This window comes from Dermochelys coriacea, chromosome 2 (assembly GCF_009764565.3).
Source record: "Dermochelys coriacea isolate rDerCor1 chromosome 2, rDerCor1.pri.v4, whole genome shotgun sequence".
NCBI classification, from domain to species: Eukaryota; Metazoa; Chordata; order Testudines; family Dermochelyidae; genus Dermochelys; species Dermochelys coriacea.
In genome coordinates this window covers 138,656,667-138,683,767 of record NC_050069.1, presented here as the reverse complement: position 1 = coordinate 138,683,767, position 27,101 = coordinate 138,656,667, and the positions used below count along the sequence as shown (strand labels likewise).

Below are 27,101 nucleotides of genomic sequence, written 5' to 3'. Positions count from 1 at the left end.
CCTGCACCTGCTGAAGCCCTGAGACTCCCGTCTCCATTGGGCAGAACCAGAGGTGACGCATGGGGGGAGGGTACATGAAGTCACGCACCACCCCAGATTTTTGCCAGGGTTTGTTGACCCTACTCAGTCACATGATGCCGCAAAGCTGCTGGAGCCAGCAAGCTGGGAGCTGTGGCTGTGGGGAGAGGCAGCAGCAAACAGCTGGGAGCTCTGCGGGTGGTGGTGGTGCGGGGGCTGCTGCCTCTCACCACAGAGCTAAAGGTAGCTTCCAGCTGTTTGCCGCTACCTCTCCATGCGGAGCTAACACCTGGGATCTGCAGGGAGCGGCCACTGATGGTAAGAGGAGGTTGTGACTCAAGCTGTTGAGGGAGAGGCAAACCTTTAAATTGTGCCTCCCCCAGCAGGTACCAGTCTTCTCTAGCAGAAGAAACTAACCCCACTGCCCTGCACCAGGACAGAAGCCCCAATCTCCCCCTCCCCCTCTGACGGGGAGAATGGCGGGGGAGGCTCCACAAGCCACATTTTAACTGTAAAAGAGCCACATGTGGATCACGAGCCGCAGTTTGGTCACCCCTGCTATATAACTTCAGTTTATGCATCTGCACAAGGGGGCCAAATTAAGATTGCACAAGCAACCTTAATTCTGGTATATCTGAACTTCTGACTTTGCTGACAGCAGAGGAATGTTGGCTATTGGTTATTTTGGTTTCTACTCCAGGCTCGGTAGGCAAGTCTTCTGTAGTGGATAGCTATTTTGCCTCAGCCTATTCCAGCCTGTCCCAGTAGTGATCCCTACCCTACAGGCATGCATCCCCCCTGAATTAGAGACAAGAGGTTTCCTCCTCCCTGTTGCTTGGGTGCCAGAGTGGTGGGGATTGGCAGTAAGCACAGAAGAGAATCTCTCTGCTGTCAGTTCTGGTGTCACTACAGCTGGGAGAAGCAATTGCAGGAGAAGCCCTGCCTGGCTTCCGCAGCCCTGGGCTGGAGCACATTCAGTGAAGATTAAATCTTTTGTGAATTTGCTGCCAAAGTTCACAAAGCCTATATAAAACATGTGCAAATTGTTTTTCAAATCTTACAAGTGCGCCAACTTTGGATGTTTTTTCATGGGAACAGCTAGAGTGACCAGATGTCCCGATATTAGGGGCTGTGTCTTATATCTGCAACTATACTCCCTCACCCCGTGCAAAAAAAAAAAAAATAAGTGTCCCAATTTTTCACACTTGCTATCTGCTCACCCTAGGAACAGCCAAAGGCACATTCCAGATACTAGCGAGACACCTGTCACCTGAGCCTTTGCTCCAAAGCATGGAGGCACAGAGCTTCTCAATGAAACAGCTGAAAGAATTGTTTCAACATGAGGAAAACATGTTTTTCTTTAATCTCACTTTGAGAAATGGCTGAAGATTGTGGATGAAACATACTATCAAATTCAGCCTGAAGAATTAAAGTTGAGCAAAATAAATGGCAACTGAAAACAGGGTCCTTTCATGGAAAGCGTCAGACAATCTTAACGAAAGCCTATAAAAACTGCAGTCATCAGAAATGTCACATGCTTTATAAGCAGTAAATTGACTGTCTCAATTTGAAAAAATTGTCAGTAATCATATGCAGCTTACATACATTATGTATTAAATATTCTCATTTAAAAAAAATTGATTCTCTCCCTTGCACCAGCCTGCATCTCCCTGACAAAGTAGAGGGGAGGGAGGAAAAGTGATAAAATAGCTGCTAAGTATGTACAGCTTCTCTATATGCAAGAGATTTTGGAGGTGTAAATTGTTGCTGAATTAAGTTGTAATGGCTCTGTCATCAGTAGGAGTAATCTAAATCCAAATCGGGGAGTGGGGGGAATAGGGCTTGCAAATGGAAGTTTGTCTCATAAATGTTTTTGTCCAGAACCTGATTCATAAACATTTCTGTCCTTCCTTTTTCAAGATTAAATTTCAGAGCAAATCAGCTGCAGGTTCAACAAGACAATAGAGCCTTCAAACAAACACCCCCCACCCCCCAATAATGCCTGAAAAAACAAGCTTGAACATCACTGAGTTCCCTATCTATCTGGTAATTGCTTCACTGCTGAATGAAGCATCGCCTATGTTCAGCCAACAGCCTTAGCCAGAAAAATGGACGGACATAGCTGGTGCTGTACTTTCTAGTTTTCCATTAATCAGAATAAATGCTAGATGGAAGCTTGCTGCCAGAACACAAGCTGGGTCCAGCAATAGTGAAGAAGCTGTGACCAATAGGATTCTTTGTGGGTCCAGTGAGAAATGCTGAGGAGAGGAGCATACACAAGGAGACTGAGTGGGGCCAGCTGAATGTTTTAAGTATGGATAAGAACAAAAAGCAAATTGCTGTTTTAAATTGGATATAGTTAACCTTCTGTGTAGTTATGGGTATATGACCTACAGTTCATGTATTTAGTCTGCAGATGAATAAATTTGACAAGTGCTGAGTCTTTTTCCTTGCAATACAAGAAATAGCATATCTGCATATATCACCCTTTTTCTGTATGCTAGTGTTGCCCCTAACTGTAGGTAAACTATTCCAAATGATTCCTCTCCAAAGATGAAAAGAACAAACTAGTCTTCAGTACACTGTATTTAGCACAAGTAAAGCACCTATCTGAACACCATTTTAAAATAAAACTACTGAACTTAAATTCTCTTTGAGGATACAGTTGTCAAATGGCCCAAGACACACATCACCTTGAAAAAATACAACTTGTTGTACATCAGCTAACATTAGTCTCTAATTTGATCACAGTGGGCCCTGTTTTCCCTACTTGCATTAAAAGTGTGCAATGGGAAACAAGGCATTTCCAAACTTTTTTTTTTAGGTGCTGCTGTTGAGCCATGTTGTCATTCCACAAAGGGAAAGCCGGAGCTATGGAATAAACACAGCACGAATCAAGGGAAGCCTACATAACAGGGGGCTTGCAATCACTTGTAGATCAAACCTACAGTCGGCCAGAGGGCTTTCCCTTTTGTGCATGTTCAGTGTCCATTTCTGCCTTCAGCAATAGCAGCACAACTTATTACCAGCCTGTTTACTCTGACCACTTGGGAATCATTCAAGTGTTAGAGCGTCTTTAAAGAGCAGTGACTCAGTATTATCAACTTGTGAGACTTGCTTGAGTTTAGTGATGAGCAGCCCAAAGAGTTTCCTGAACTTCATAATGCCCCCTTGTGTCCGGCCCACCTTCACTCAGGGCGGCTCTGTCAGGCGCTCACCTATCTCAGCACCCCTAGGTGGGGCATTGAAAACTAATTTAAACATTATTTCCAAAGAAAACAAAATACCCACCTCTTATCTGAGCTACTGACCCCAGGGCTTGCTCCCTGGAGTCCTTTCCCAGTCTGGTTGTTCTCCACAAGCTGGATCCTTATCCCCAGTCTGTTTCCAGGCCACTTTTATCTGGGATTTGGACCTGTCTAGGCCCTCTCACAGGAGCTTGCTCCCCTCCTGCCTGCCACCCTCTTCCTTCAGTGCCAGTAACAGGAGACAGCCTTCCTCCTGAAGCTCTTCTCTCCAGTTGAACTCTCCCAGGCTTTTAGGGGAATCATCCAGCTCTTACACAGGGGGTCTGATAGTTGACCTAGGCCCTCTGATGCCCAGCAGATCAGGATTAGTGGGGTGGGACAGGTGGAGAGGAAGGGCAGGGTAGCTGATCTGTCACAGGTGAAGCTGAATCAGACTCCTCATAAAGTTCTAGCCAGTCTGTAACACCCCAGCTCCTGGAGTCAGGTGATTGTGAATCTCTGCTTTGATTGATCAAAATTAAGTTTCTAGCTCTCATGTTTGAGGTGAAGCTTGAAAACCATGAACTTTAAAATCACAAAAAAACAGAAGACAAGTAGAAAGAACCCAAGATGCATATGGTGGAAAAAATTGTTTGGGTCTTTAAGCCAATTTAATTATTTTGGGGGTGTGAGGCTTGATTATTTTTTTTCAGCGCGTGGGGTCGGAAACTTTATCAATCATTGATCAGTTATGAAGACTTCAGTCCATCTTATGTGGAGGAGGAGGGAAGATGTGCTCCGGGTCTATGCCCCCTGATTCCATGTGCACCATGGGCTGCAGATGCTGGCAGGCATGATAGAAGTAGCTGTGCAAGTGTATGGGGTGGAGGGAGCATGAGGAACATCTTGCACAGAAGTTGTTGCAGCTTCCATTACAAAACTCAGCTTTTTAAAGAGAGCTTTGATTATGCTGGGGATCCAAACCTTTTCTTTAGGAGTTCACAGCTCGGTGTGCAGCTACAGGCCAGCCTCCTCTTGTAGCAGAAGCATACACTGGTCAGGCCCTTGGGAGCCCCTGCGTTAGCTCAGTCACTATGCCTCTACCCTATCGTTAAAGGGGCAGCTCCCATAAATTTATATAACCATTATCAAAAATATATACAATAGTAAAAATACTGAAAAAATTATTACTAAAAAAATCCCATTATAAATCTATTTCTAAAACATCTATTCTAGGAATCTCACACTCTCACTGGCCTTTGTACATCATCTCACTGCCTCTACAACTTTTTTTCTGGACTTCCCATGGTTTTGCTTTCCTCAAAACTGTGGCCATGATTGTATAGGCCAGTGTTAGTATTGCTTTAAAAATAAATAGGGTACAAGAAAGCTAAAACTGAGCTACCTTTGGCTACTGCCAGAGGCTTAGCACACTGCACGCCTGAAAATTAATGTGTGAAGGCACAGCTGTGTTTGTTGGGTTTGACCTAGAGTAGACAATTACAGTAAATTGTGGGTTATATCTACGCTACATGGCACTGCAACTGGGCCATTGTAGCACCCTAGTGCAGACGCTTCCTACCTCAATGGAAGGGTGTTTTCCATCAATATAGTTAATCCACCTTTCTGAGAGGCGATATATAGGTCAACAGAAGAATTCTTCTGTAACCTAGCTGTGTCTACACCAGGGGTGGGCAAACCTTTTGGCCTGAGGGCCATATCGGTGTTGCAAAACTGTATGGAGGGCCGGGTAGGGAAGGTTGTCTCTCCCAAAACAGCCTGGCCTCTGCCCCCTATCTGATCCCTCCCACTTCCCACCCCCTGACTGCCCCCCTCAGAACCCCTGACCCATCCGAACCCCTTCCTCCCCCCCGTTCCTTGTCCCCTGACTGCCCCATCCTGAGACCCCCTGATCCTAACCGCTCTCCTGAGACCCTGACCCTTATCCACACCCCTGTCCTCAGACAGGCCCCCCCCCCCCCGAGACTCCCACGCTTATCCAATCCTCCCGTTCCCCGTCTCCTGACTGCGCCCCCCTCCACCAGAACTTCCGCCCCATCCAACCGCTCCCTGTCCCCTGACTTACCCCTGGGCCCCCGCTGCCCTTTATCTAACCCCCGGCCCCAGCCCCCTTGCCATGCCGCTCAGAGCAGCATGTCTGGCAGCCGCGCCGCTTGGTCGGAGCCAGACGCGCTGCCCTGCAAGAGCGTGCAGCCCTGCCATCCAGAGTGCTTCCCGTGCAGTGGCGTAGCTGCAGGGGAGCGGGGACAGCAGGAGAGGGGCCAGGGGCTAGCCTCCCCGGCCGGGAGCTCAAGAGTCGAGCAGGATGATCCCACGGGCTGTAGTTTACTCACGTCTGGTTTACGCTGAGGGTTAGGTCAACCTAATTGTGACTCTCGGGGTGCAAAAACTTTCACAGCCTGAGCCACGTGGCGAGGTCAATCTAATTTTTAAGTGGACCAGCACTTAATCTCAGGTTTTGTTTTCCCCATTGATAATGCTAAAAGCTATATTTGCTTATCCTCTTTGCCCTGGGAGTTAGCTGACCCATGACCAGCTAACATATATTTTAGTTAAGGAATTCTGGATTCCTATTGTCAAAGCATGGTATCTATCAGGGGTGTGTGTGGGTATGTGTATATACATATACACACTAGCCTGTTTCAGAATCACTAAAATCTGTAGTAGTCAAACACTGTCAGTTTTGTCTGTGAACTGTGAGTCTTAGAACAAAGCGCCCTTATGGATTTTTGGAAGCTTTAATCTAAAGCACAGAGGCTGCACTACAGATTCCAGTGGGTCAACAGTTAACTTTGAGCAGAGAGAAGGTACTAGGGTAGAATCTGTTTAAATCCCACCTCAGGGGCTGGTATGAATGAAAACATTAAGAAGGTCAGATGAGGTAAAGAGCGTTTAAGAACTGAAAACCCCTGGGTTTTTTTTTCCCTCTATTAAAGATACCTTTTTCAGTCTCAAGTTTTTTACTTCTAACATTTCTTTAATTTACAAACCTGTCACCTTAGACTGATTGATAAGCTACATCTTGAATTTTAAACTGCTTAATTCAAGATTCTTTGAGTCTCCAACAAACAAGAGCTGCACTGTTAGTTTTAAACTGCAGTCTTTGTCAGATCAGTTTGACATGCAGAGATTTTTCAAAAGACTAAATGCTAACGTATAATTGGAATAGACGCACCTAGGCGTCTCTGTAGACTTCATTATTTTTGTATTCTAGTTTCCCAGGGAGGGGTTTTTGTAAAGCATTTCTTGACTAAAGAGTCCAGTTTTCTTTTCCATAACACAACAGGGAGTACTGATTGGATACTGCAGGTAACTTAAGTAATTACTAATGAGGGACTATAAAACTGTTGACATTGCCCAGTTTTCACTTGTCTGGGCAGTGCCCAGTACAGTAAATCATTGATCCCTGATTGGAACTTCTGAATGCTATCTCAGATGAGTAATTAGTAATTTACCACAAAAGAGAAGTAAGGATGCAGTGATAATAGTCCTAGTGACATACTTTTAAGGATGTCTCTTTTAGTGTATCATACCAAATGTGCACTCCTTATATGCAGAATAGCAGCTCCTGTTTCAGAACCTGTTTACTAAACCAGCATTTTATAAAGGACTTCGGGAATATGTGGGTGAAAAAGGAAACCTTTAATGCTTTTGCCGGTTTGTTTCTTCTTAAGTGCTACAGAGAAGCTGAGGTAAACTGGCAGGCTGTCACCCATATTTCCCATGTATACTTGCCTTCCACTGAAATCAGCCACATGCCAAAGGATGACACATGCTGCTGTAGCCGGCCTGTGCCTTAGCTTGTTTATCTGTATTTGCTGGCCTTTGCCATGTTGAACAATAAATTTTTTTTATATAACCTGTAGGAGAAAAATTCTGGTATTTCCAGACCTTGCAGAACCTCTCTCAGGTATTTTGAAGTTTAAAGAGCAAATGCCATTCTATTAAAGCGTGCTCTGAGTAAAGAAGGTTGTAAATGAGATGTACTTTTATACAAACTGCTGCCCTTATTGCATTATTGACTTGTTTTTTTGTTGCTGGTTTTTTTGCTGCCCTTTTGTGCTGCTCCATAACATTCATTAGTTTTATACTTCTGCAATGCAGTGGAATAATCTGAAAAACACAGCGAAGTTGTACCTCTTTCCTCCCTGACTTCCTAAACAGTGAATTAGCATTTGGAAGCTTCAGATTCATTGCATTAGTTGTCATTTAAAATGACCGATTAAACAATTATTATTTCTTAGTAAAGTTGTTGGCTATCATTGGCCTACAATTATTGCCTATTTACTTGCAGTCAGCTAATGGCACCCATCAACTAATGGGATAACTAAGAAATCCCTGGATGGAGCAGTAGAAAAAGAGAGCACTCAATTCAATTCAAGAAATACCTGTTGGTTCTCGAACGGCATGACATTTTTACTTTGCATATAGGTGTTATAAAGATAGTTGACCATACGCTTTCACTGAATGCATCTGTCAGTCCCTCTCTATCTATATCCAAGGTTCAGTTAACACACTTCCTATGGTAGCCAGTTGATATTTGAGGGGTTTGTCATCCTCCAGTTCTTCCTTTGTCATTCTTCTTTTTCTGATCTGAATTGCTGCTGCTTTCTGTCACAGGAACCAGCTTCTAGGTACTGAGATTTAAATCTTTAGTAGACTTCTCAAATAGTGGTGGGTGCTGTAATGGGGAAAAAATAAAATATTGAGTGAGACTACTGTTCATTTGTGTTCTGGCAATGTGCATTTGCACACTTTTTAGTACCTTTCATGCTAAAGCTTCAGAGAACAAAGTAGTGTAAATACCGTGATAAGGAATATGTCTTTGACACCCACAGATGAGCCATTCACCCTGGAAGCCTTAAATTTGGTTACCCATATCATTGCTTTGGCTTCTGTAATTACTCACATTTATGGTGGTAAAAATTTCAGTCCTTCAAGCCCAGCTGACGCCATAAGACTAGCTCACTTCTTGTTGTAGTGGGTTATACGGATTAGATGTACACTTTATATAGTAATAGAATATTTCCTTCATTCTTTTCAGTTTCTCAGTATGGAGAAAGGGAAGGGATTTTCAGTTTTCACTATACTTAACATAATTTCCCATTACTCAGCCAAGCCCCGTTGTCAGGTGTTTTAACAGGCTTTTTATCGTATAGCCCACATGCCAGATAATCAAATTGAAGTTACTTCAGTAAGATTGTTCAGATAACAGATAGTTCTCCTGTGTTTCTCCAATCATATATACTGCTGCTTCAAAGAGGAAGAGAATAAGCCAGGTTAGATTTTGTTATACACTTTGTTATACACTTTATTTCCAGATCTGATGCATTGCGATTTCAGTTAGTAAAGGTATCAAATCACAGAGTATTGGAGAGTGCTACCTTTTTTCCGCACTGATCTGTGATGATTTTCAAAAAGTGCAGAAGGCTGGAAAGTGGAACTCATGGGCAGAATACAGAGAACCTGGTGATTTTAAAAAGTTCTACTCATGAGCATTGTGTGTATTAGTGCTTGCTGGAACTTCAGGTAGTTTTTATTACAGGTGTGATGGTTCTTGGGGCACCTCGGACTGTCACTTTATTACCCCCTGCCTCTTATGAGAGGGAATCTCAGCTCAGTAACACTATGAGCCTTTTAGCCACTCAAGCACTCTCCTCTGGGCTATACCAGCCCTTACTTCACCTTGCAGGTTAACAATAGGTGCAGTCCAAGTCCTATTTGAATTGTTCCCCTGTGATATCCACCCCCTGACACATGCTACTCGTAGAAATTCCAGATACTTAGCATGCAGAGTACCCCAATTTACCAGTTTAACATTAAACCTCCACTTCTGTAAACCACACAGCACTTGCAAGCACTTATGATAAAGCAAAAGCAGGCTCATTTAAGAAAGGGCAAAGAATTAATTGGAAGTGGGAGAAGGTGATGAAAGCAAATGGTTACAATACAAAACAAAATCATAAAATGTGAATCTGGGTCTACACTTATTAATAGTTAAATTTCCTATATAATAAAGTAGGCTTTCCCCAAAAGTTCAGTCCATTGCAGACCTAGCTGGTTTCATAAAAAACAGAATCCAAATGGAAAAGGAGTACTTGTGGCACCTTAGAGACTAACAAATTTATTAGAGCATAAGCTTTCGTGAGCTACAGCTCACTTCATCGGATGCATTTGGTGCATCTGATGAAGTGAGCTGTAGCTCACGAAAGCTTATGCTCTAATAAATTTGTTAGTCTCTAAGGTACCACAAGTACTCCTTTTCTTTTTGCGAACACAGACTAACACGGCTGCTACTCTGAAACCTGTCAGAATCCAAATGGTCACTCTTTAAGGGATTTCCTCAGTGAATGGATATGGTGTCTTTCCCTACACACTGTTATACTGAAAGAATCTTTTGTCTTTATTCATAGCCAAGGCGATCTCCTACCTGCTATAATGTTCCTTTTCACCTCCAAGTGGTTTCTGTCCTTGGCAGTTGTCTCTGATAGTTTTCAATTGAATGTTCTGAGATGTGGTAAGGATAAACAAGAGAACCTTGCATTACCTTGCCAGCTGATAGCGGGGGTTGGGGGGGAGACAACTCTCTCTTGCTTGAATGGGTCATCATTGAAACACACTACCTCCTGGTGACTAATTTCTACTTCAAGTGCATAAGCATACTTTCAATATAAATACATTATTCCTTAAATATTACCCATAAGTAAATATATCTTGCAACGATTATAAATCTTGGTAAGTTATGAGCTTTCTGTAGGTAACTTGCATGTTGTTATTTATGAATAAATATCTGGTCAGACGTGGTGTAGTGAGTTTGTCAGGTCTGAGGTAAGAGCTGTTTGCAAAGAATAGGGACCTTTTGCCAAAGAACTTCTGTGTCGTGCCAAATCTTCATCCAAATTTGATGAGGTACTCCCAGTATTTTTCAATGTTACAAGGAGAAAAGTAAACCAAGAGCACTTGCTACCAATAACTTTATTGTAGCTTCTCAGATTGGCCCAGAAAATGAGTGACACTGTGAAATCAAATATCCTTTGATGGTTAGGTAAAGATTTTCAGCTTCTGGTATTTTCTAGAAGCTGAAATACATGTTTTTTTCAGTTTCATGATCATACTTTTTATCTGCCCAGAGTTTAGGTGTTGAGTGGTTAGGGTCAGAATAAGGATGTAATTGTGAGATGAATGCAGTGATGTCTATGTCTATGGATGCCTAAGATTGCCCAGGTATTAAAATTTCAGAGCAGTGGTTTTCAGCCTTTTTCCATTTGTGGACCTCTATAAAATTTCAAATGGAGGTGCGGACTCCTTTGGAAATCTTAGACATAGTCTGTGGACCTCCAGGGGTCTGCGGACCACAGGTTGAAAACCACTGCTTTAGGGTATCATTTGCAATTTTTTGGAATTTAGCCAGTCTTTTACTCCTCTGGCTGGAGTTCAGCGATTAAGTCTGGAAGTAATTTTTTTTCAGAAAGTATGTGCAAAAACAGTTCAGTTATTGCCAAATACTGAAGAGGACTTCTGCTGCTGTCACTTTCTGTGACCTTGAATGGCTGTAATGCCTCAATGAATGGAGGTAAAATTTTAGGGGGAGAGAGGATCCCTAGGTTATGGTGGTCTGGGAACATGAACATGCTGTTTAAAACAAGTGATTACCAGTCACTTATTATTTCCTAATGGTTAACTATTTGAATGCCTTCATTTCTCCATTAGTGAAATAGATTTACTATACAAGCCCTCTGTGAGGCAAGATGAAGCTTGTCTGTTTGCTTTTATTAGGGTCTTTGTGAAGTACTAGGGGTTCCTTTGACCACAGTATTATCATTCGTTATGAGTCAGAAACACAAATTTGCAACAGCTGAGAATTTCCATTGTTGTCAATGGAGCAAGGCTTCTTTACACCAACAGAGGGTCTACCCCCAAATATGTACTTTTAGTAAATGTAAAACTAGGTTATTCAAAAAACATTGCTTAGCATTTTTTACAAATTCTTTTTTGAATCTAGGCTTGTGAGGTTATTAATTTCCTAACCACATTCTGCCTTTGTCATCCTTTCTCCACAGAATGTGTATGTAAACATAAATCGCATCATGTCAGTAGCAAATCGTTTGGTTGAATCTGGCCATTATGCTTCACAGCAGATTAAACAGATAGCTAGTCAGTTGGAGCAAGAGTGGAAGGCATTTGCTGCAGCCTTGGATGAACGAAGCACCTTACTGGATATGTCCTCCATCTTCCACCAGAAAACTGAACAGGTCAGTAAATGGGACACAGCCAATGAAAGCTAGCAAGCTGAAAGTATAAACCAAATTACCTGATTTAGCCATGAAACCAGTTAAAAACAAATCCAGAAAGCAATTTAGCTCCATTTTGGATGGGGCTTAAAAGGAAGCAAAGGCTACAGGCAGAAGACTTGATCTCTGCTCAGCTCTACAGTAGTATGGAACTTCATCATCACATTTAAACAGAGCCTTGTTCTCCCTGACTCAAGACTGCCTGGGTTTTAAGTCACTGCTCCTTGTGCTCTATTCACAAGGCTCCTTAGAACACCAATACAGGTTAGAAATTAGAAAGCAAAAGGATGTAGAAATTTAATGATTTGAGCATAGAGGCTTAACCTGGGGCAAGCTTTTGAGATGATGAAGAAAGTAAAAAAAAATAGTATGAATATATAATATTGCTGGCAAACAATAATTTGGCCAGCAATTCCTTGCCTTTTGCCTCACACGATGAGAGATGATAGTGTTTGACATGTGAATATCAGTCCCAGAATGGTTCAGTATTTAAGGAGCATTTCAGGAAACACCTATTGAGTAGTAAACCTAACTCACTGGAAAATTAGGGGAAGTAAAGTACGTAAGTGTCTGTCTTTAATCTGCTTTTGGAGTTGAGTGGGGGATGTTGACTCAGTGCCCCATAAGAGTACACCTAACTTCCATTGGCATTACATATCCCTGTTCCTGGCTTTAGGCCCCCTAACAACTTAAAATGCCAGTCATAAGCCATGTGCAACAACCAGTGAATTAATCAGGTCCAGGAAGAAATAGGCCTAAGTTTTCCACATTGCCAGGTTAATAGCCTTGATAACTAGAGCATGTTTTTCCCTTCAGGGAATTAGTTGCAACCTAGTTGAGAGAGACATGCTCTTGAGTCTCCCATCAATATTCCATTTCCTTGTTGGTGTGTTTTGTAAGCTGCTGGGGGTGGTTTTATTGATGGGGAGCACTAGGCTTTGTGAGCTAGGTAAGAAGGTAGCGTGTTAAGTATAGTCCCTGTAGATATTTGTCAGTTTTCTCCTGTGACATGCCAAACTGAGTTCCAGAAAAATTGCCATTTGCTCGTAACTGATATAAGTGGCCTGTTGGGAACAAGGTCATTTGGCCACAAAAATTTAAGAAGCAGTCTAATGACTAATTGTCTTAAAGTGGATTTTTGCATGTTTACTAAGAGGAGATGTTAGATTCTTAAAACCAAATTGTTTGAGAATGTGAATCCATTAATTGACAGACAACCCTACAGTGCTTCCAGCATGCTAATGATGATGCTTTGGTCTAGGGAAGCAAATAGCTGATCTTAGTCCATTTCTGGTAAATAGAAGTCCTTATTGCAAGTACAGCTGTTGCTAAGAGAGACCTTTTTTGGCAGTCTCAACAGTGAGGCCATAGAAGGGCGAGTCATGAAACATAAACTATTTTCATGCATCTATAGATGTGGTCATTCTAGGTCAGTTTGTGATACTTGGTGGGACGTGTGGGACTTTACCAGTGCTTGTGCTGTATTTGTTCCCTGGCTAACTTAAAGATTTGCATCGCTACAGTTACCAGTCTGACACTTTTGAAAAGCACCATATGCAAAAACATAATTGCATGTTGGTGTGCCTCCTGACCAAAGTGGAGTGGGTTATTTTTTCAAATGAACTGCATCAGTGTCTGAAATTAGGAATGTATTTCACAGAAAGGTTGTTTTTGTACCTGGCAGTTAACTGACAAGTTATGACTGACTGTGTCCAAGCCATTTTGGGAAGTTACTACATGCTTCAGTACAGAGTGTACAGAAATGTGAATTGGTGAGAGAGAAGTAAAATAAATTAAAGGAAAGTCTTAGTCTGCAGAAGAGAAGAATGAGGGGGGATTTGATAGCTGCTTTCAACTACCTGAAAGGGGGTTTCAAAGAGGATGGCTCTAGACTGTTCTCAATGGTAGCAGATGACAGAACGAGGAGTAATGGTCTCAAGTTGCAATGGGGGAGGTTTAGATTGGATATTAGGAAAAACTTTTTCACTAAGAGGGTGGTGAAACACTGGAATGCGTTACCTAGGGAGGTGGTAGAATCTCCTTCCTTAGAGGTTTTTAAGGTCAGGCTTGACAAAGCCCTGGCTGGGATGATTTAACTGGGACTTGGTCCTGCTTTGAGCAGGGGGTTGGACTAGATGACCTTCTGGGGTCCCTTCCAACCCTGATATTCTATGATTCTATGATTCTATGAAAGAACAGGGTTTGCAGTCTGCTGGGATTAATTAAATTAGTTTCTTTTAATTGCTCCTTCTGCTGTGTTCATTTGACAATTAGCTGTGATGGATTCTAATACTCTCTCCATAGGAAAACTGGCTGTGATTTATCAGCTATCTGATTAGCCATAGGGGATGAAAGTTGAGGTGGAGAAGAAACCGGGTGAGAAAGGAATGGTTTGCAACAGACTGAGACTACAAATGGTTGCCTTTAAACTGTCATTTGCATTTAGGACTTTCTGTTTACATGCAAATAGCTTTAAGTCTTTAGTTATTTTAGTGCTTCCATATATGCTTATCTGCTTCCCAGATCCAACACACTTAACTGAGAAGAGTACCTCTTGTTTAAGTTGCATCTCCCCTTATGCTCACTGTTGTAGTGGGTAGCATAATACAGTGGTTTTCAACCTTTTTTTTTTCATTTGCAGACCCCTAGAAAAATTTCAAATGATGGTGCAGACCCCTTTGGAAATCTTAGACAGAGTCCACGGATCAAAGGTTGAAAACCACTGGCATAATAGGGTTTAGTTGCGTTTGGTGTATGTGATGTGGCATTCGTCTCATGCCTTTATCTTCTTTGATTAGCTGAAAAATCAAGAAACTGTCTGAGTGAAAGTAAGCACCAGAAATGAGAAGTGTATTTAGCAGTTGAGTTCACTTTGAAGGTTTCTGACATTAAGTAGGCCAGCTTCAGTGTGTGTGTGTGCGCGCGTGCGCGCACGCTTGTGTAGCACTTCAGAGAGTGCTGGAGAACTAAAAACATGGACTCAAACAGATTGTTGGTTGTATTATGGAAATTATTTGACTTGTGAACTCACATATTCCCTTACGTTAGATGGTTTTCATCAAATAACACTTTTTAAAGGTCCTACCCACCCAAAATAGTTTTTCACACTCCTATCTATGAGCATCGGTAATAAGTTTTACTTACTGATAGCGTCTTACCATATGTACATCTGGGAATGACACAATGTGGTTTTTCAATTCCTAGTACATGAACAATGTGGATTCATGGTGTAAGGCCTGTGGTGAGGTAGAGCTTCCTTCTGAACTACAAGATTTAGAAGATGCCATTCATCATCATCAAGGAATATATGAGCATATCAGCCTGGCTTACTCAGAGGTAGGCAGTTTATTTATTCCATTAGGCTGCTGACTTATTTATAGTATGTTTAAATAAAATGATGGTTACATCACCAACTGACAAAAACCAGAAAACTATCTGCTAAGTTTGGCACTATGCCTTGAAGTATTACACAGAAGGGCAGAGTGTTAGACTTAACTTCGAATTCTGGCTTTTGCTGGTCTGTTTTTCAAACTCAGACTTGGTTTCTGGCTTTTGTTCTTGTGGGAAGAACTTTAAACTGCCTAGCTGGGATACCATAATGCTTCCCCTGCAGGCTGCCTTGATGCAGACAGCTTGGCAATGTATGAAGCGGTGTATTTTTTCCATTATGTATTACTTAATGCCATTAAAAGATGTTCAGATGTATTATGATACTGTCATTAAAATAAGTTTTTAAGTGCACAGCAAATGTGAAATACCTTTGGAAAAGCACTGAATTAGGAGTCAGCACTTAAATAAGTGTTTTAAAACTTCCTGTTTATTGCAAAAAGCTAAAGCAGATTGGAGTAAGGATTGCATTATTCGTTCGGCAAACTAAAATCAGATACCTTGTTCTGCCAGCAGTAAAAAACCATCTAAAACTAGCCAGTGTGTGTACACATTCAGGATTTATAATATTTTAACATGTTCAACATCACTGTTAGTTTTCAAAAAGTCATAAAATCCTGGCTTTCAGAGTTACAACCACAAGGTTGCACTTCTAAGCTAGAGAATGTATTTACAGCTGAGTTACCAACTCTAGGAAACAATTTATTTTGAAAAATGCTGGCAGAACACCAATAGAGCACAAAAAAATAACATCCATCATGAAGTTTCTGGTGTGCTTTAAATATTTCAGGGTCCCAAAGGGGCAGGAAATCAAATGGGTGTTGGCTTTCCTTTATAACTAAAATGTCCTGTATTAACCATTTTTCTGTTCAGTCTTTCTCACTCCATCTCCTTTAGTGTCAATGTGTATTGTGATAGGTTTCAGAGTAGCAGCCGTGTTAGTCTGTATCTGCAAAAAGAAAAGGAGGACTTGTGGCACCTTAGAGACTAACAAATTTATTAGAGCATAAACTTTTGTGGGCTACAGCCCACTTCATCAGATGCACAGAATGGAACATATAGTAAGAAGATATATATGTACATACAGATAAGTTGGAAGTTGCCATACAAACTGTGAGAGGCTAATTAGTTAAGATGAGCTATTATCAGCAGGAGAAAAAAACTTTTGTAGTGATAATCAAGGTGGCCCATTTAGACAGTTCACAAGAAGGTGTGAGGATACCTAACTTAGGGAAATAGATTCAATATGTGTAATGACCCAGCCACTCCCAGTCTCTATACAAACCCCTAATGCTATCTAGTTTGCATATTAATTCAAGCTCAGCAGTTTCTCCTTGGAGTCTTCAGAGTAGCAGCCCTGTTAGTCTGTATTCACAAAAAGAAAAGGAGTACTTGTGGCACCTTAGAGACTAACAAATTTATTTGAGCATAAGCTTTCATGAGCTACAGCTCACTTCAATGGATGCTCACAAAAGCTTATGCTGAAATGAATTTGTTAGTCTCTAAGGTGCCACAAGTACTCCTTTTCTCCTGTTTTTGAAGCTTTTCTGTTGCAAAATTGCCACCCTTAAATCTTAAAATCCAGAGAGGTTGAAGTGTTCTCCCACCGGTTTTTGAATGTTATGATTCCTGATGTCAGATTTATGTCCATTTATTCTTTTGCATAGAGACTGTCCGGTTTGGCCAATGTAGCCCACGAAAGCTTATGCTCTAATAAATTTGTTAGTCTCTAAGGTGCCACAAGTACTCCTTGTTCTTTTTGTGGATACAGACTAACACGGCTGCTACTCTGAAACCTGTCATTATAAGATGAAAAGTAATTACAAGTTAATTGTCTCATTTTAAATTTGTGGCTAACATTTTAATTTATATCCCTTTGGACTTGACTGAATTCACAAGTTCTCTTTCTGTGTGTAAAACATACCTTGTTTTCCCTGTTTTGTGCTGACAGAGTCCTTAAAGGAAAGGAGAACGGTTGAAATTGTTTCTTACGACAAACCTGAACATTTGATACAAGTTTTAATGTGTTTAAGACTTGGTTTCTTTAGTTTTTAACATCTGGCCTCCCAAGAAAAGAAACTGTCTTTGAAATTTTTAACAACCCCATTTCTTCAAGCTCTTTCAGTCATCCAGTGGATCCTGGTTTGAAAAAAAAAGAGTCAAAGGCTAGACTCAGTATTCCTGCTAACTCAAACGAAAGCACTTCATGGTGGAGAACAGGGCAACAGGGAGAATTGTGAAATGATATTCAGACATGTAAAGAGCAATACAGTCTTGAAGCAAAACAAAATTAGTTTTTCTTCTTGAATTAGTTATGAAACATTGCAAGTGGAAATGAAACTTCACTTGAACATCTTATTTTTTCTAACCAAAGCTGTGGAAAAATTGGATGGTCTGTCATTTTAGTCTTTTGGTGCTATAGTACCTGATGGTGATGAGTAGGAAAAATGAATTAGACTATATATCCTTTGTAGGCAAGACTTTACTCAGGCAAACTATGTGGAGTTTTTGCCTGAGACTGGAAGTTGAAATCCTATGTTTTCAGCTTGAGTACAGCTAGGTATCTATACAGAATCCCTTGAAATAAATGAGGCAAGACTTCATCACAACGGCAATTCCCGCCTCAATGTGATGAAGAACTGACAGTACCTGGAATGCAGAACCAATATCTGGATGCATAATGTTCACACATGATCAGTGTGGCGGTGCCATGGTACCATCAAGAGCTTGTTACTCAACAGAAAGAGTTCAACTTTACCCTCCTTTGACACAGATTCAAATCCAGTAGTTGTTAATGAGTGATGTATGTATATGTGAAAACCTTGAGTTTTAGGCTGTCTACACTGCTTTTTTGTCGGTAAAACTTTTGTCGGTTGGGGTGTGAAAAAAAACACACACCCTGCCTGACAAAAGTTTTACTGACAAAAGTGCCCGTGTGGATAGCATTTTGTTGGCGGGAGATGCTTTCCTGCCGACAAAGTTACCACCCCTCATTGGGGGTGGTTTTATTGTAAAGAGCGGCTACATTGCGTACCTTACGGTGGCACTACTGTAGCGGCACAACTGTGCCACTGTAAGGTGCGTAGTGTAGACATAGCCTTAGTGTCCTAGATGATCTGTTAATCTTTTAAAAAAAACTCAATAAAATAGCTGGATTATAGCATATGCTTCAGTCACTTTAGGATGAATGAATTATGGGCAGAGGAAGAAGTAGCCTATTAATTCCAGAATTTGGATTGACCATGTTTTTAAGCATTACACTTGTAATGTGTTGACAAATAGATGTACTTTTTCCCTACTTTGTAACCAACTTCAAAACTAAACTTGCTTCTAAGCCTTGATTGTAGCTTGCAAATTTGAGATACTAATTCCTTTAGTAGGAAGAATCCTACAGTGCCTAATGAACATAAACTCAGATACTGGATATACATGTGGATCAATGTATGCCCAATCACTGAAATGCAGCTAAAGCTAAAATCTTATAAAATTAATGTGGCATGCATACAATGGACTAAAAACTAGCTAATTGATGATTCTCCATTTACAATCACATGTTGAGACCATCATCAAGCCAAGTGTTTCCAGTGGGGTTCTGCAGGAATTGGTTCTTTGTCCAGCGTTGTTTAATATTTTTATCAATGGACCTGGAAGGCAACATAGTCATCACTGATCAATTTTGCAGATGATGTACAAATTGAGGGAGGTGTAAATAATGAAGAGGACAGACCACTGATTCAGAATGATTGTAAACTGGGATCAAGTAAACAATATACATTTTAATATGGCTAAATATAAATGTACATATCTAGAAACAAAGAATGTAGGCCATACTTACGGGATGGGGAACTCTATCCTTGGAAGCAGTGGGGATTGTAGTGGATAATCAGCTGAATGCGAGCTCCTGGTGTGATCCTGTTGCCAAAAGAGATAATGTGATCCTGGGATGCATAAATGGAAATCTTGAGTAGAAGCAGAGAAGTTATTTTACTTCTGTAATTGGCAGTGGTGTGACCACAGCTGGAATACTGTGTCTAGTTCTGGTGCCCACAATTCAAGAAGGATGTTGATAAATTTCCGAGGGTTCGGATAAATGCTACAAGAATGACGAAAGGATTAGAAAACATGACTTATAGTGATAAATAAATTGAACTCCTTAAGTCTAGCATATCAAAAAGATAGTTAAGGGAATGACTTGATCAGTCTGTAAATATCTGTGTGGGAAACAATATTTCAAAATAGATTCTTCAGTCTAGCGAAGAGAGATATAACACGATCCAATGGCTAGAAACTGAAACTAGACAAATTCAGAGTGGAAATAAGGAAGACCATACATTTTTAACAATGAGAATAATTAGCCACTGGAACAATTTATCAAAGGTCCTGGTGGATTCTCCCTCACTGTCCGTTTTAAAATCATGATTGCATGTTTCTGTAAAAGATCTACCTGATGAATTCTTTTGGGGAAGTTCTTTGGCCTGTGCTGTACAGGGTATAAGACTAGATGATCGCAGTGGTCCCTTCTGGCCTTGGAATCTATGAATATGATGGAACATATTAACTATTTATCACCTCACAGTAACTATGCACAGTAGTCTAGGATAGGATGTGAAGAATACTTTCCCCTGTTACTTTACAAGGAAAAAAGTTCATAGGTGTACGGTTACCAGAGTAATAAAGTCGGTCAGAACACAGGGGCTAACATCGTATTTTTATGGAAAGTTTCTTGTGTACTCTTTTTAAGTAAAAAGATCTGGGCCTTACTTTCTTGACATAACTGCAAGAAAAAAACCCAGTCTCTAACATTGTTCTGGGTCATTAGTTGAGTTACTGATTAAGAAAGAAAAGTGTCATCTACTGAACTACCAGTTTTTGCTGCATATATAGATGCCTATTTTCTATCCTACTTTACTTTGTAGGATATTCATATTTTCAAATGTACTTTCTTTGGTCATATTACAATATTTTGTTTTTAAACCTAACCACTCAAATAGGTAAGGCGCGTGTGTGGGAATAAACATAAAATGCTTCCCTCTTTAAGAACTGGGAAAAGAGAGAACCTCTGAAACTCTGCAAGGCTGTGGCATACTAGGAAATACACAATAGGAAAGAACCCTGTACAATCTCTAGATTGGGTTGGACTTGAGACACTAGGTCTTAACTGTCTCTAAAGTCTGATTTTCATTGAATGAGAGTTGTCTTTTTTTTTTTTTCTTACTTCACAATTGGAAGGCGTTCTTTCCACAATAGTACAGTTGTAGGCTGTCTGAGCACTGCACCAAATTCCTCCTACAAATGACAGCATCTTAATTGGAATTAATCTTGAAAATTAATTTCTTAAGGATTTAAACAATGAGTATTCAACATTTGTTAAAAGTAACCGTTCCTTTTTATTTGATCATTGCTGCTTTTTCTTCAGCTAGTAAGACTAACTGTGATAGGTTGCTGTATTCTTTTGAAATTATTTTGCACTTTAATGGTTGGGTAGAATCAAGATAATACTATTAGAATTAACCTGATACTCTGATATCAGTACTACAGGTTAAAATGTAGCAAGATTTGTCATGTATTTCTCAACATTATGCTTCAGAGAAGCACTTTGGCTCTGATAACATCCACATCTTATTCTAATGTTAAGTCGCAAGTAATAGCAAACTTTGACTTAAGCTTGTGAAATGAACAGAATTCAGTTAAAACCAACTTTGGTCTTAACTTGCATCACTTTGACTCTTATTGAAAAGTCACTAGGAAGATGAGCTTTATTGGTAGACCACTGTTTCAGAACAGTAACTTAATGCATACAGTGGACATCATATATGTCATTTTCTCTGCACTATCTGTTGTAACAGCAGTGTGTTCCCATTCTGGGATTAGAGAGATTGAGAGTGCTAGGTGTCGCGTCTTTAATGAATCTGTTCTGTATAATTTTGTAGTCTGCGTTCTTCATTAATGAGTTTTCGAACAGAAACTTAATGCTTCATCCTTCTTGCTGGTCAGGTGAGCCAAGATGGGAAGTCATTACTTGACAAACTTCAGCGACCTTTGACTCCTGGAAGCTCTGACTCATTAACAGCTTCTGCTAACTACTCCAAGGCAGTGCATCATGTCCTGGATGTCATCCATGAAGTACTGCACCACCAGCGACAACTGGAGAACATTTGGCAGCATCGGAAGGTCCGCCTGCACCAACGGCTTCAGCTGTGTGTTTTTCAACAGGATGTCCAACAGGTTAGTTCTAGTCTCCTGATGTTTGTATTTGTGACCAAATACGCTATTAACAAAGATTAGAAAATAATTCAAAACAGGCAATTCCTGTATAAATTAGAAAATCCAAGCCCAAAGTTACCAGGCATAGGCAGAGACTCAATCGAGAAGAAAATGAAAAGGTAGATGGAAGTAAATTTTCTGGTATAAAGTGTACTGTAGGCAAAATCCCGCAGCTACAAATTTGTAGTACCTAGCAACCCACTATTAGGTATTCATTTGTGCTTTATGTCACATAGAACTTTTCAGCTTACGGTAATGACAGCAATGAATTATTGGTAATGGTTGAGCAGTGATGCCATGAGGAAGCATGGAAGTTGAGATGCATAGCTTGCATACATCTTAGGGAATGAGTCAGGCTTTTTTTGAGCAGTGGAACACTGATCAGAACACAAAGTTTCTCTGTCTATTTTGAAAAATAGAGGACATCTTTAACTTTCCTCTGGTTAGCCATCTGTGAGAAGCAAAAGTCACTCCAGTTTAATGACTCACCTACAGGTTAGCACTAAAAAATAATTGATGAGGATACTTGAAACTTATGTAGTGCTAAAATGCTCAAAGCACGTTAGAGAGAGACCCCTGTGAACATAAGTGTAATCTCCCATTTTATGGATCAGGAAATTGAATTGAAGAGGTTTGACGTAACCAAGGCCACGCTTGTAGCTGGTGGATCCTAGCTTGCAGCTGAGGACCTCCTAAATCAGCTGTGCTTAGACCTCCAAGACAGTAGCTTGTTTTTTTTGTTCAACAATTAAACAGTGCCCTAGAATTGACAGTCAATCCAAAAGTAAATGTGCTATCAGCTGTGCCTGATTGAGACAGTACTGTGATGGATTTGCCAAGCAGGAGACTACAACTTCTGTCAGCTCCTTTCTTATTCAGAATGAGGTCCATAGATCCTAGACATTGGGATTTCTGCTCCTGTGCAGCGTTGGAGGCAGACCAGTCCTGTTAGACAGAGGCAGGGGAGATGTGGCTCCACCTCTGAGAAACAGCCAGATTTGGTCTGCCTTTCTCCTCATAGTCACTGGGAAGTCTGTGCCCCCTCCCCCTCATCGTTCACCCATGCAGAGTGCAGCATGACAGAAAGAAAAGGAGTACTTGTGGCACCTTAGAGACTAACAAATTTATTAGAGCATAAGCTTTCGTGAGCTACAGCTCACTTCATCGGATGCATTTGGTGGAAAAAACAAATGCATCCGATGAAGTGAGCTGTAGCTCACGAAAGCTTATGCTCAAATAAATTTGTTAGTCTCTAAGGTGCCACAAGTACTCCTTTTCTTTTTGCGAATACAGACTAACACGGCTGCTACTCTGAAACCAGCATGACAGAGATGCTAAGGAGGGAGGGAAAGACAGATTCTCTTCTGCACATCCCCTGCTGATGAAGTGCCTGCATAGAGATGTGTGCTTGTTCTGTGGAGGCCTAGGCCACGCAGGGGGAGTGTAGGTTGAAGTACAGGTACTAGAAGGCCCGGGAAACTTCCCAGCCAGCCTCTGGAGCCCAGGTTCTCAGCCATGACTGACTGCAGAGCAGCTGTGCAGCCCCTACTCTACAGCTGCTGTGACAGCAGGGAGCTGACAGGGATCCAGAGGCAGAGAAAGGATGAGCCTTGATAAGAGGCCCCTGGGTCCAACCCTTTCCTCAGTTCTACAGCATGCCCACTACAGTGACTCCAGGTTGTTATTTCCTAGCAGCATCAGCCCAAGTGCTGTCTTCCAGTGCCGTAAGTGGGCCAAAGACTCTGAACCTATAGGGTTGGAGCCAGGTGCTCCTTGAATCAGGTCAACCTATCTGCAGGCCACAACCAGGAATCTCCGATGAACAAAGCATGGGACCCAGGGAGGATCCTTTTGGACCCATTGCAGCACCAATGTCCATTCCGAGCAGCCACTTTCTCAGAGCAAGAAAGCTGCTCAAAAGAGTAACAACAAGGCCCTTCTCCCCCACCCCAATGGACTGTCAGTCTGAAATTCCTCTCTTCTGAGGAGGATCAGGATCAAGGGCATCAGTGTCTCTCAGACTTTTGGACCAGGGCCTCGGGCCTGAATTCATTTGTGTGGGCGGTCCCCAAAAACATAAGCCACAGATCGGCGGGCACCCCAGCTTGCAGTGCCACTCACTCAGATTTGGCATCCTCCCTCCCCATTTTCTGTCATGATGGAGGGTCAGCCAGGCCAAACCGGAATGAATGGTGCTCTGACCTGTCATGAAGGGCCACAGCACCACTCAGCTTTAGCCTGGCACCTTTTCTATTGGCTTGCCGGTTGCTGGCGTTGCAACCAGCAACTGTAAATTGCACCCATGCATGTTGGTGCCAGCAGCCATGCCACTGTTAGCACACAGGTCACATGGCTGCTGGGAGCACTGCTATTGCGGCACTCAGATCCGTTGGTAGGCCGGGCTCTCTGTGTGCCAGGGCAGTGGCTGAGGCTTGCACTTCTCTCCACACTAGGGGGCGGAACAGATAGGCTCTGCTCACCAGCAGGGAGGACTATAAAGGCTTCTCCCTGTGGAAGAAGAGGAGATAGAGACAGCTGGTCATCCTAGATATCCTACAAATGTCAGCAATAGAATCTCTCTCTCTCCTACTTCACAGGAAATAAGACCGTTGCTCCATATTATTCCTGTTTCCCCCCTCTCCTTCCCATCTCCTCCCAACAAGTCATGAGGCTGCTCAGCTGTTCTCAATCTCTGGTATCTCAACAGATCCATGAAGAAATCACAATCCAGAATAGAGATGTTAAAATGCACATTAGTGCCATCAGTAAAGGGGACTGTGCGATATCAGTAGATGCGAAGGATGCCTGCCTCTCTATCCTGATTCAACAAGCTGTTTCCTCTTAAGTACACAACACTACAAATATCTGTCCATGGCCTTTGGTTTAGGATCAGCACTGCAAAAGCTTACAAAAAGTGCATGTAATGAAGGGGTTCTCAAACTGGGGGCTGGGACCCCCTCAGGGGGTCACGAGCAGTCAGCCTCGACCCCAAACCCCGCTTTGCCTCCAGTATTTATAATGGTGTTAAATATATTAAAAAGTGTTTTTAATTTATTAGGGGAGTCACACTCAGAGGCTTGCTATGTGAAAGGGGTCACCAGTACAAAAGTTTGAGAACCACTGATGTTGTGCTATCTGAGAGCTGCTCTGTCTACCCTCTCCTGGGTGATCTCTGTCCTGAGTCTGTCCTAGATGGCAATACCCAAGCAATAAGGTTGCTGCGGAGCCACGGTTTTATGATTTGAGTCTCTTAACTCAGTCTCCATGTGTCCCCTATCTTCTACAAAGTTCATCACTCACCTAGATATTTGCCTAGTTTTAACAGGCTACACAAAAAGTATTATCAAAGTCGGAACAAACTAAAATTTCATACAGACAATGACTTGTTTATACTGTTCTATATACTATGTACTTACATTTCAGTGTATTTATATTCCATTTGATTTATTTTAGAATTATGTAGTAAAAATGGGAAAGTAAGCAATTTTTCAGTAATAGAGTGCTGTGACACTTTTATATTTTGTATGCCTGATTTTGTAAGGAAGAAATCTTTAAGTGAGGTGAAGCTTAGGGGGTGGGTGGGGGGGAGACACAGAAAAAATCAGACTCCTGACAGGGGTACAGTAGTCTGGAAAGGTTGAGAGCCACTGCCTTATTGCATGAAAGACCAGGGAAGCTGAGATCTTTTCAAAATAGTCAACCTTTCAATGGGGACTACCCCTTGCCATACTCATTTCTCTTCTGGGATCAGTGGTCTCCCATATGGATATTCTTAGTGGGCTATTGCTCACATGAGGCCACTGGAGCGTCCTCTTATTCTTCTTCCAAGTATCTCTCCTCTACTCCTCAGAAAAGGTCTTTCTTCCCAGGAGGATTCTTAGGTCACTCAGATGGTGGACATGTCCAAGCAGATTGAGGTCGGGTTTTCCAATAGGAGAACGAGTCAAGACAGTTATCTCTACATATGCCAGCCTAGAGGGATGATGTGCTTACATGGAAGCAAGGACTCTCCAAAGGATCTGAAACAAGAGAGCAGGCACAGCATAAACTGACAAGAATCCAGGACAATGCAACGTAGTCTCAGAGCTTTGCTCCCATACTAGGACTTCCCTTGTGCAGATCATGATAGACAACAACATAGTCAACCATGTCATTTGTCTACAGACAAAGGGGAGCAAGGTCTACAGTCCTGCAAAAAATAAATTTACCTGGTCGTCAACTTGGGCAGGGAACAATTTACAGTCTACTCACTCCCTTCACATCAAAGGCAAAATTGAATGTTATGGCCAACTGGCTCAGCAGGCAAAGTTGGATCATCCAGAATGGTAACTGAATCCTCAGGTGTTCAGTCTCCTGGTAAAGGATTTTGGTTTCCCAACAGTCGATGGATTTGCCTACGACCTTTATCACAAGGTTTCAGGTTCTTCTTTTGCTGATGGGATCACAAAGCCAAGGCAGCAGATGCCTTGTAACAAAGATGGCCAAAAGGGATTCAGAAGACAAGCAGCACTGATAATTCAGATATCCCCATTCTGGCCAACGACATCTTTGTTTTCTGGTCTCCTTGACGTGATACAAAGATTTCCTATCTGCTTTCCATCTAGAAGGGATATGATATGACATAGGGCCACTCATGCATCAGAATCCAGACAGTCTAGCTTAGCTACCTGGTTCTTGAACAGAGCCTCTTAAGCTGAAAAGGTTATTCAGAGAGGTAATATCCACAGTTTTAGCTTCCATAAACAAATCTACTAATACAGGTCATCCAGTGGCCTGGCTGAGGCTCTCCCTTTGTATCCAGTGTCATCTCTACATCTGCATCATTACCACAGTTCTTGAGTTTATTCGAGATGGTTTTAGGGTAGCCCTGGCAGTACCGATGCTCCAAGATCAAGTTGCTGCTTTGTCAAGCATCCTTATGGCATCAGGCAAGTGGTGGATTTCATCTTACCCAGGTAGCCAGTGTTGGCACTGCAGTGTGGCTGCACAGAACAGGGAATAGGCATTATGTTCTTAGGCAAGATTGGTTGCTTCAAGTCTGGAAGGAAATGCTGTAGTAGGAGTACCACACTTGGCTTTTTTGTCTTTGGGTACTGTGTTTGGGGGTGAGGGGAGGGAAGGGTCATTGAGTATTACTCTGTAGCAACTGCCAATCATTGTCAATCTTTAGAACAATGCATAATTCTCATGTAATGTGAAGACATTTCTTCTGATAGTTTATGAGTAGTACACTTCAATACCACGCAGTTCAGAACACAAAGGGTGGGTTATTTGTTTCTGGTGGCACAGTTTTAGAGCAAATGGCAATGTGAAGCCAAATTTATATCAGAAAAATTTAATTGATACGGGATTCAGAATGAAATAAAGAAATTCACAGAAGTGTGGCTGAAGCAGACTATCTTGTTTCTGAAAAGAACTATACAGAAAATATTGCACAGCAAAGAGACTCATTACTCATCTTTAGGACAAATTGACAAAGAAATTAGGCCATGTTTATGCTTATAAGTTTCTGTTATAAAAGATATAGATGATTAAGTTTTACTGAAAGTGGATTTTAGTTGATATAACATAAATCTGTTCATAAATCAATAGCTTGTGATTATGGGGTTAACTTGGCGATTTGGCCACACATTCCATTGTATTATGGGTACTGATTTGCATGTCGATTAAGATTAAAAAAATGACTTGTAAATGAAATTCTCACATACATCTGCCTTTCACAAAATACTGGATAAGAGCTGTTGGGAGTAAAACAAAGTATGCACCTTGGATGGGTCTGGCAATGAGTGCAAAATTCAGCTGAGGCAGCAACATAATTAAAATTAGTGTTTTATAACGGTAGAAATTGTTTTTTTGTGTTTTTGTTTTTGTTTTGTTTGGGTTTTTTGCAATA

At 41.5% G+C, this 27,101-nt stretch overlaps 1 protein-coding gene across 1 annotated transcript in view; it reads left to right on the top strand.

Moving 5' to 3' along the window:
- The window catches only part of TRIO (trio Rho guanine nucleotide exchange factor), a 404,237-nt gene that overhangs the window by 158,029 nt on the left and 219,107 nt on the right, over positions 1-27,101 (top strand). The window contains 3 exon segments of the mRNA XM_038392902.2: positions 11,327-11,518; positions 14,762-14,893; positions 20,939-21,169. Coding sequence (XP_038248830.1) covers positions 11,327-11,518; positions 14,762-14,893; positions 20,939-21,169 — 555 coding nt within the window.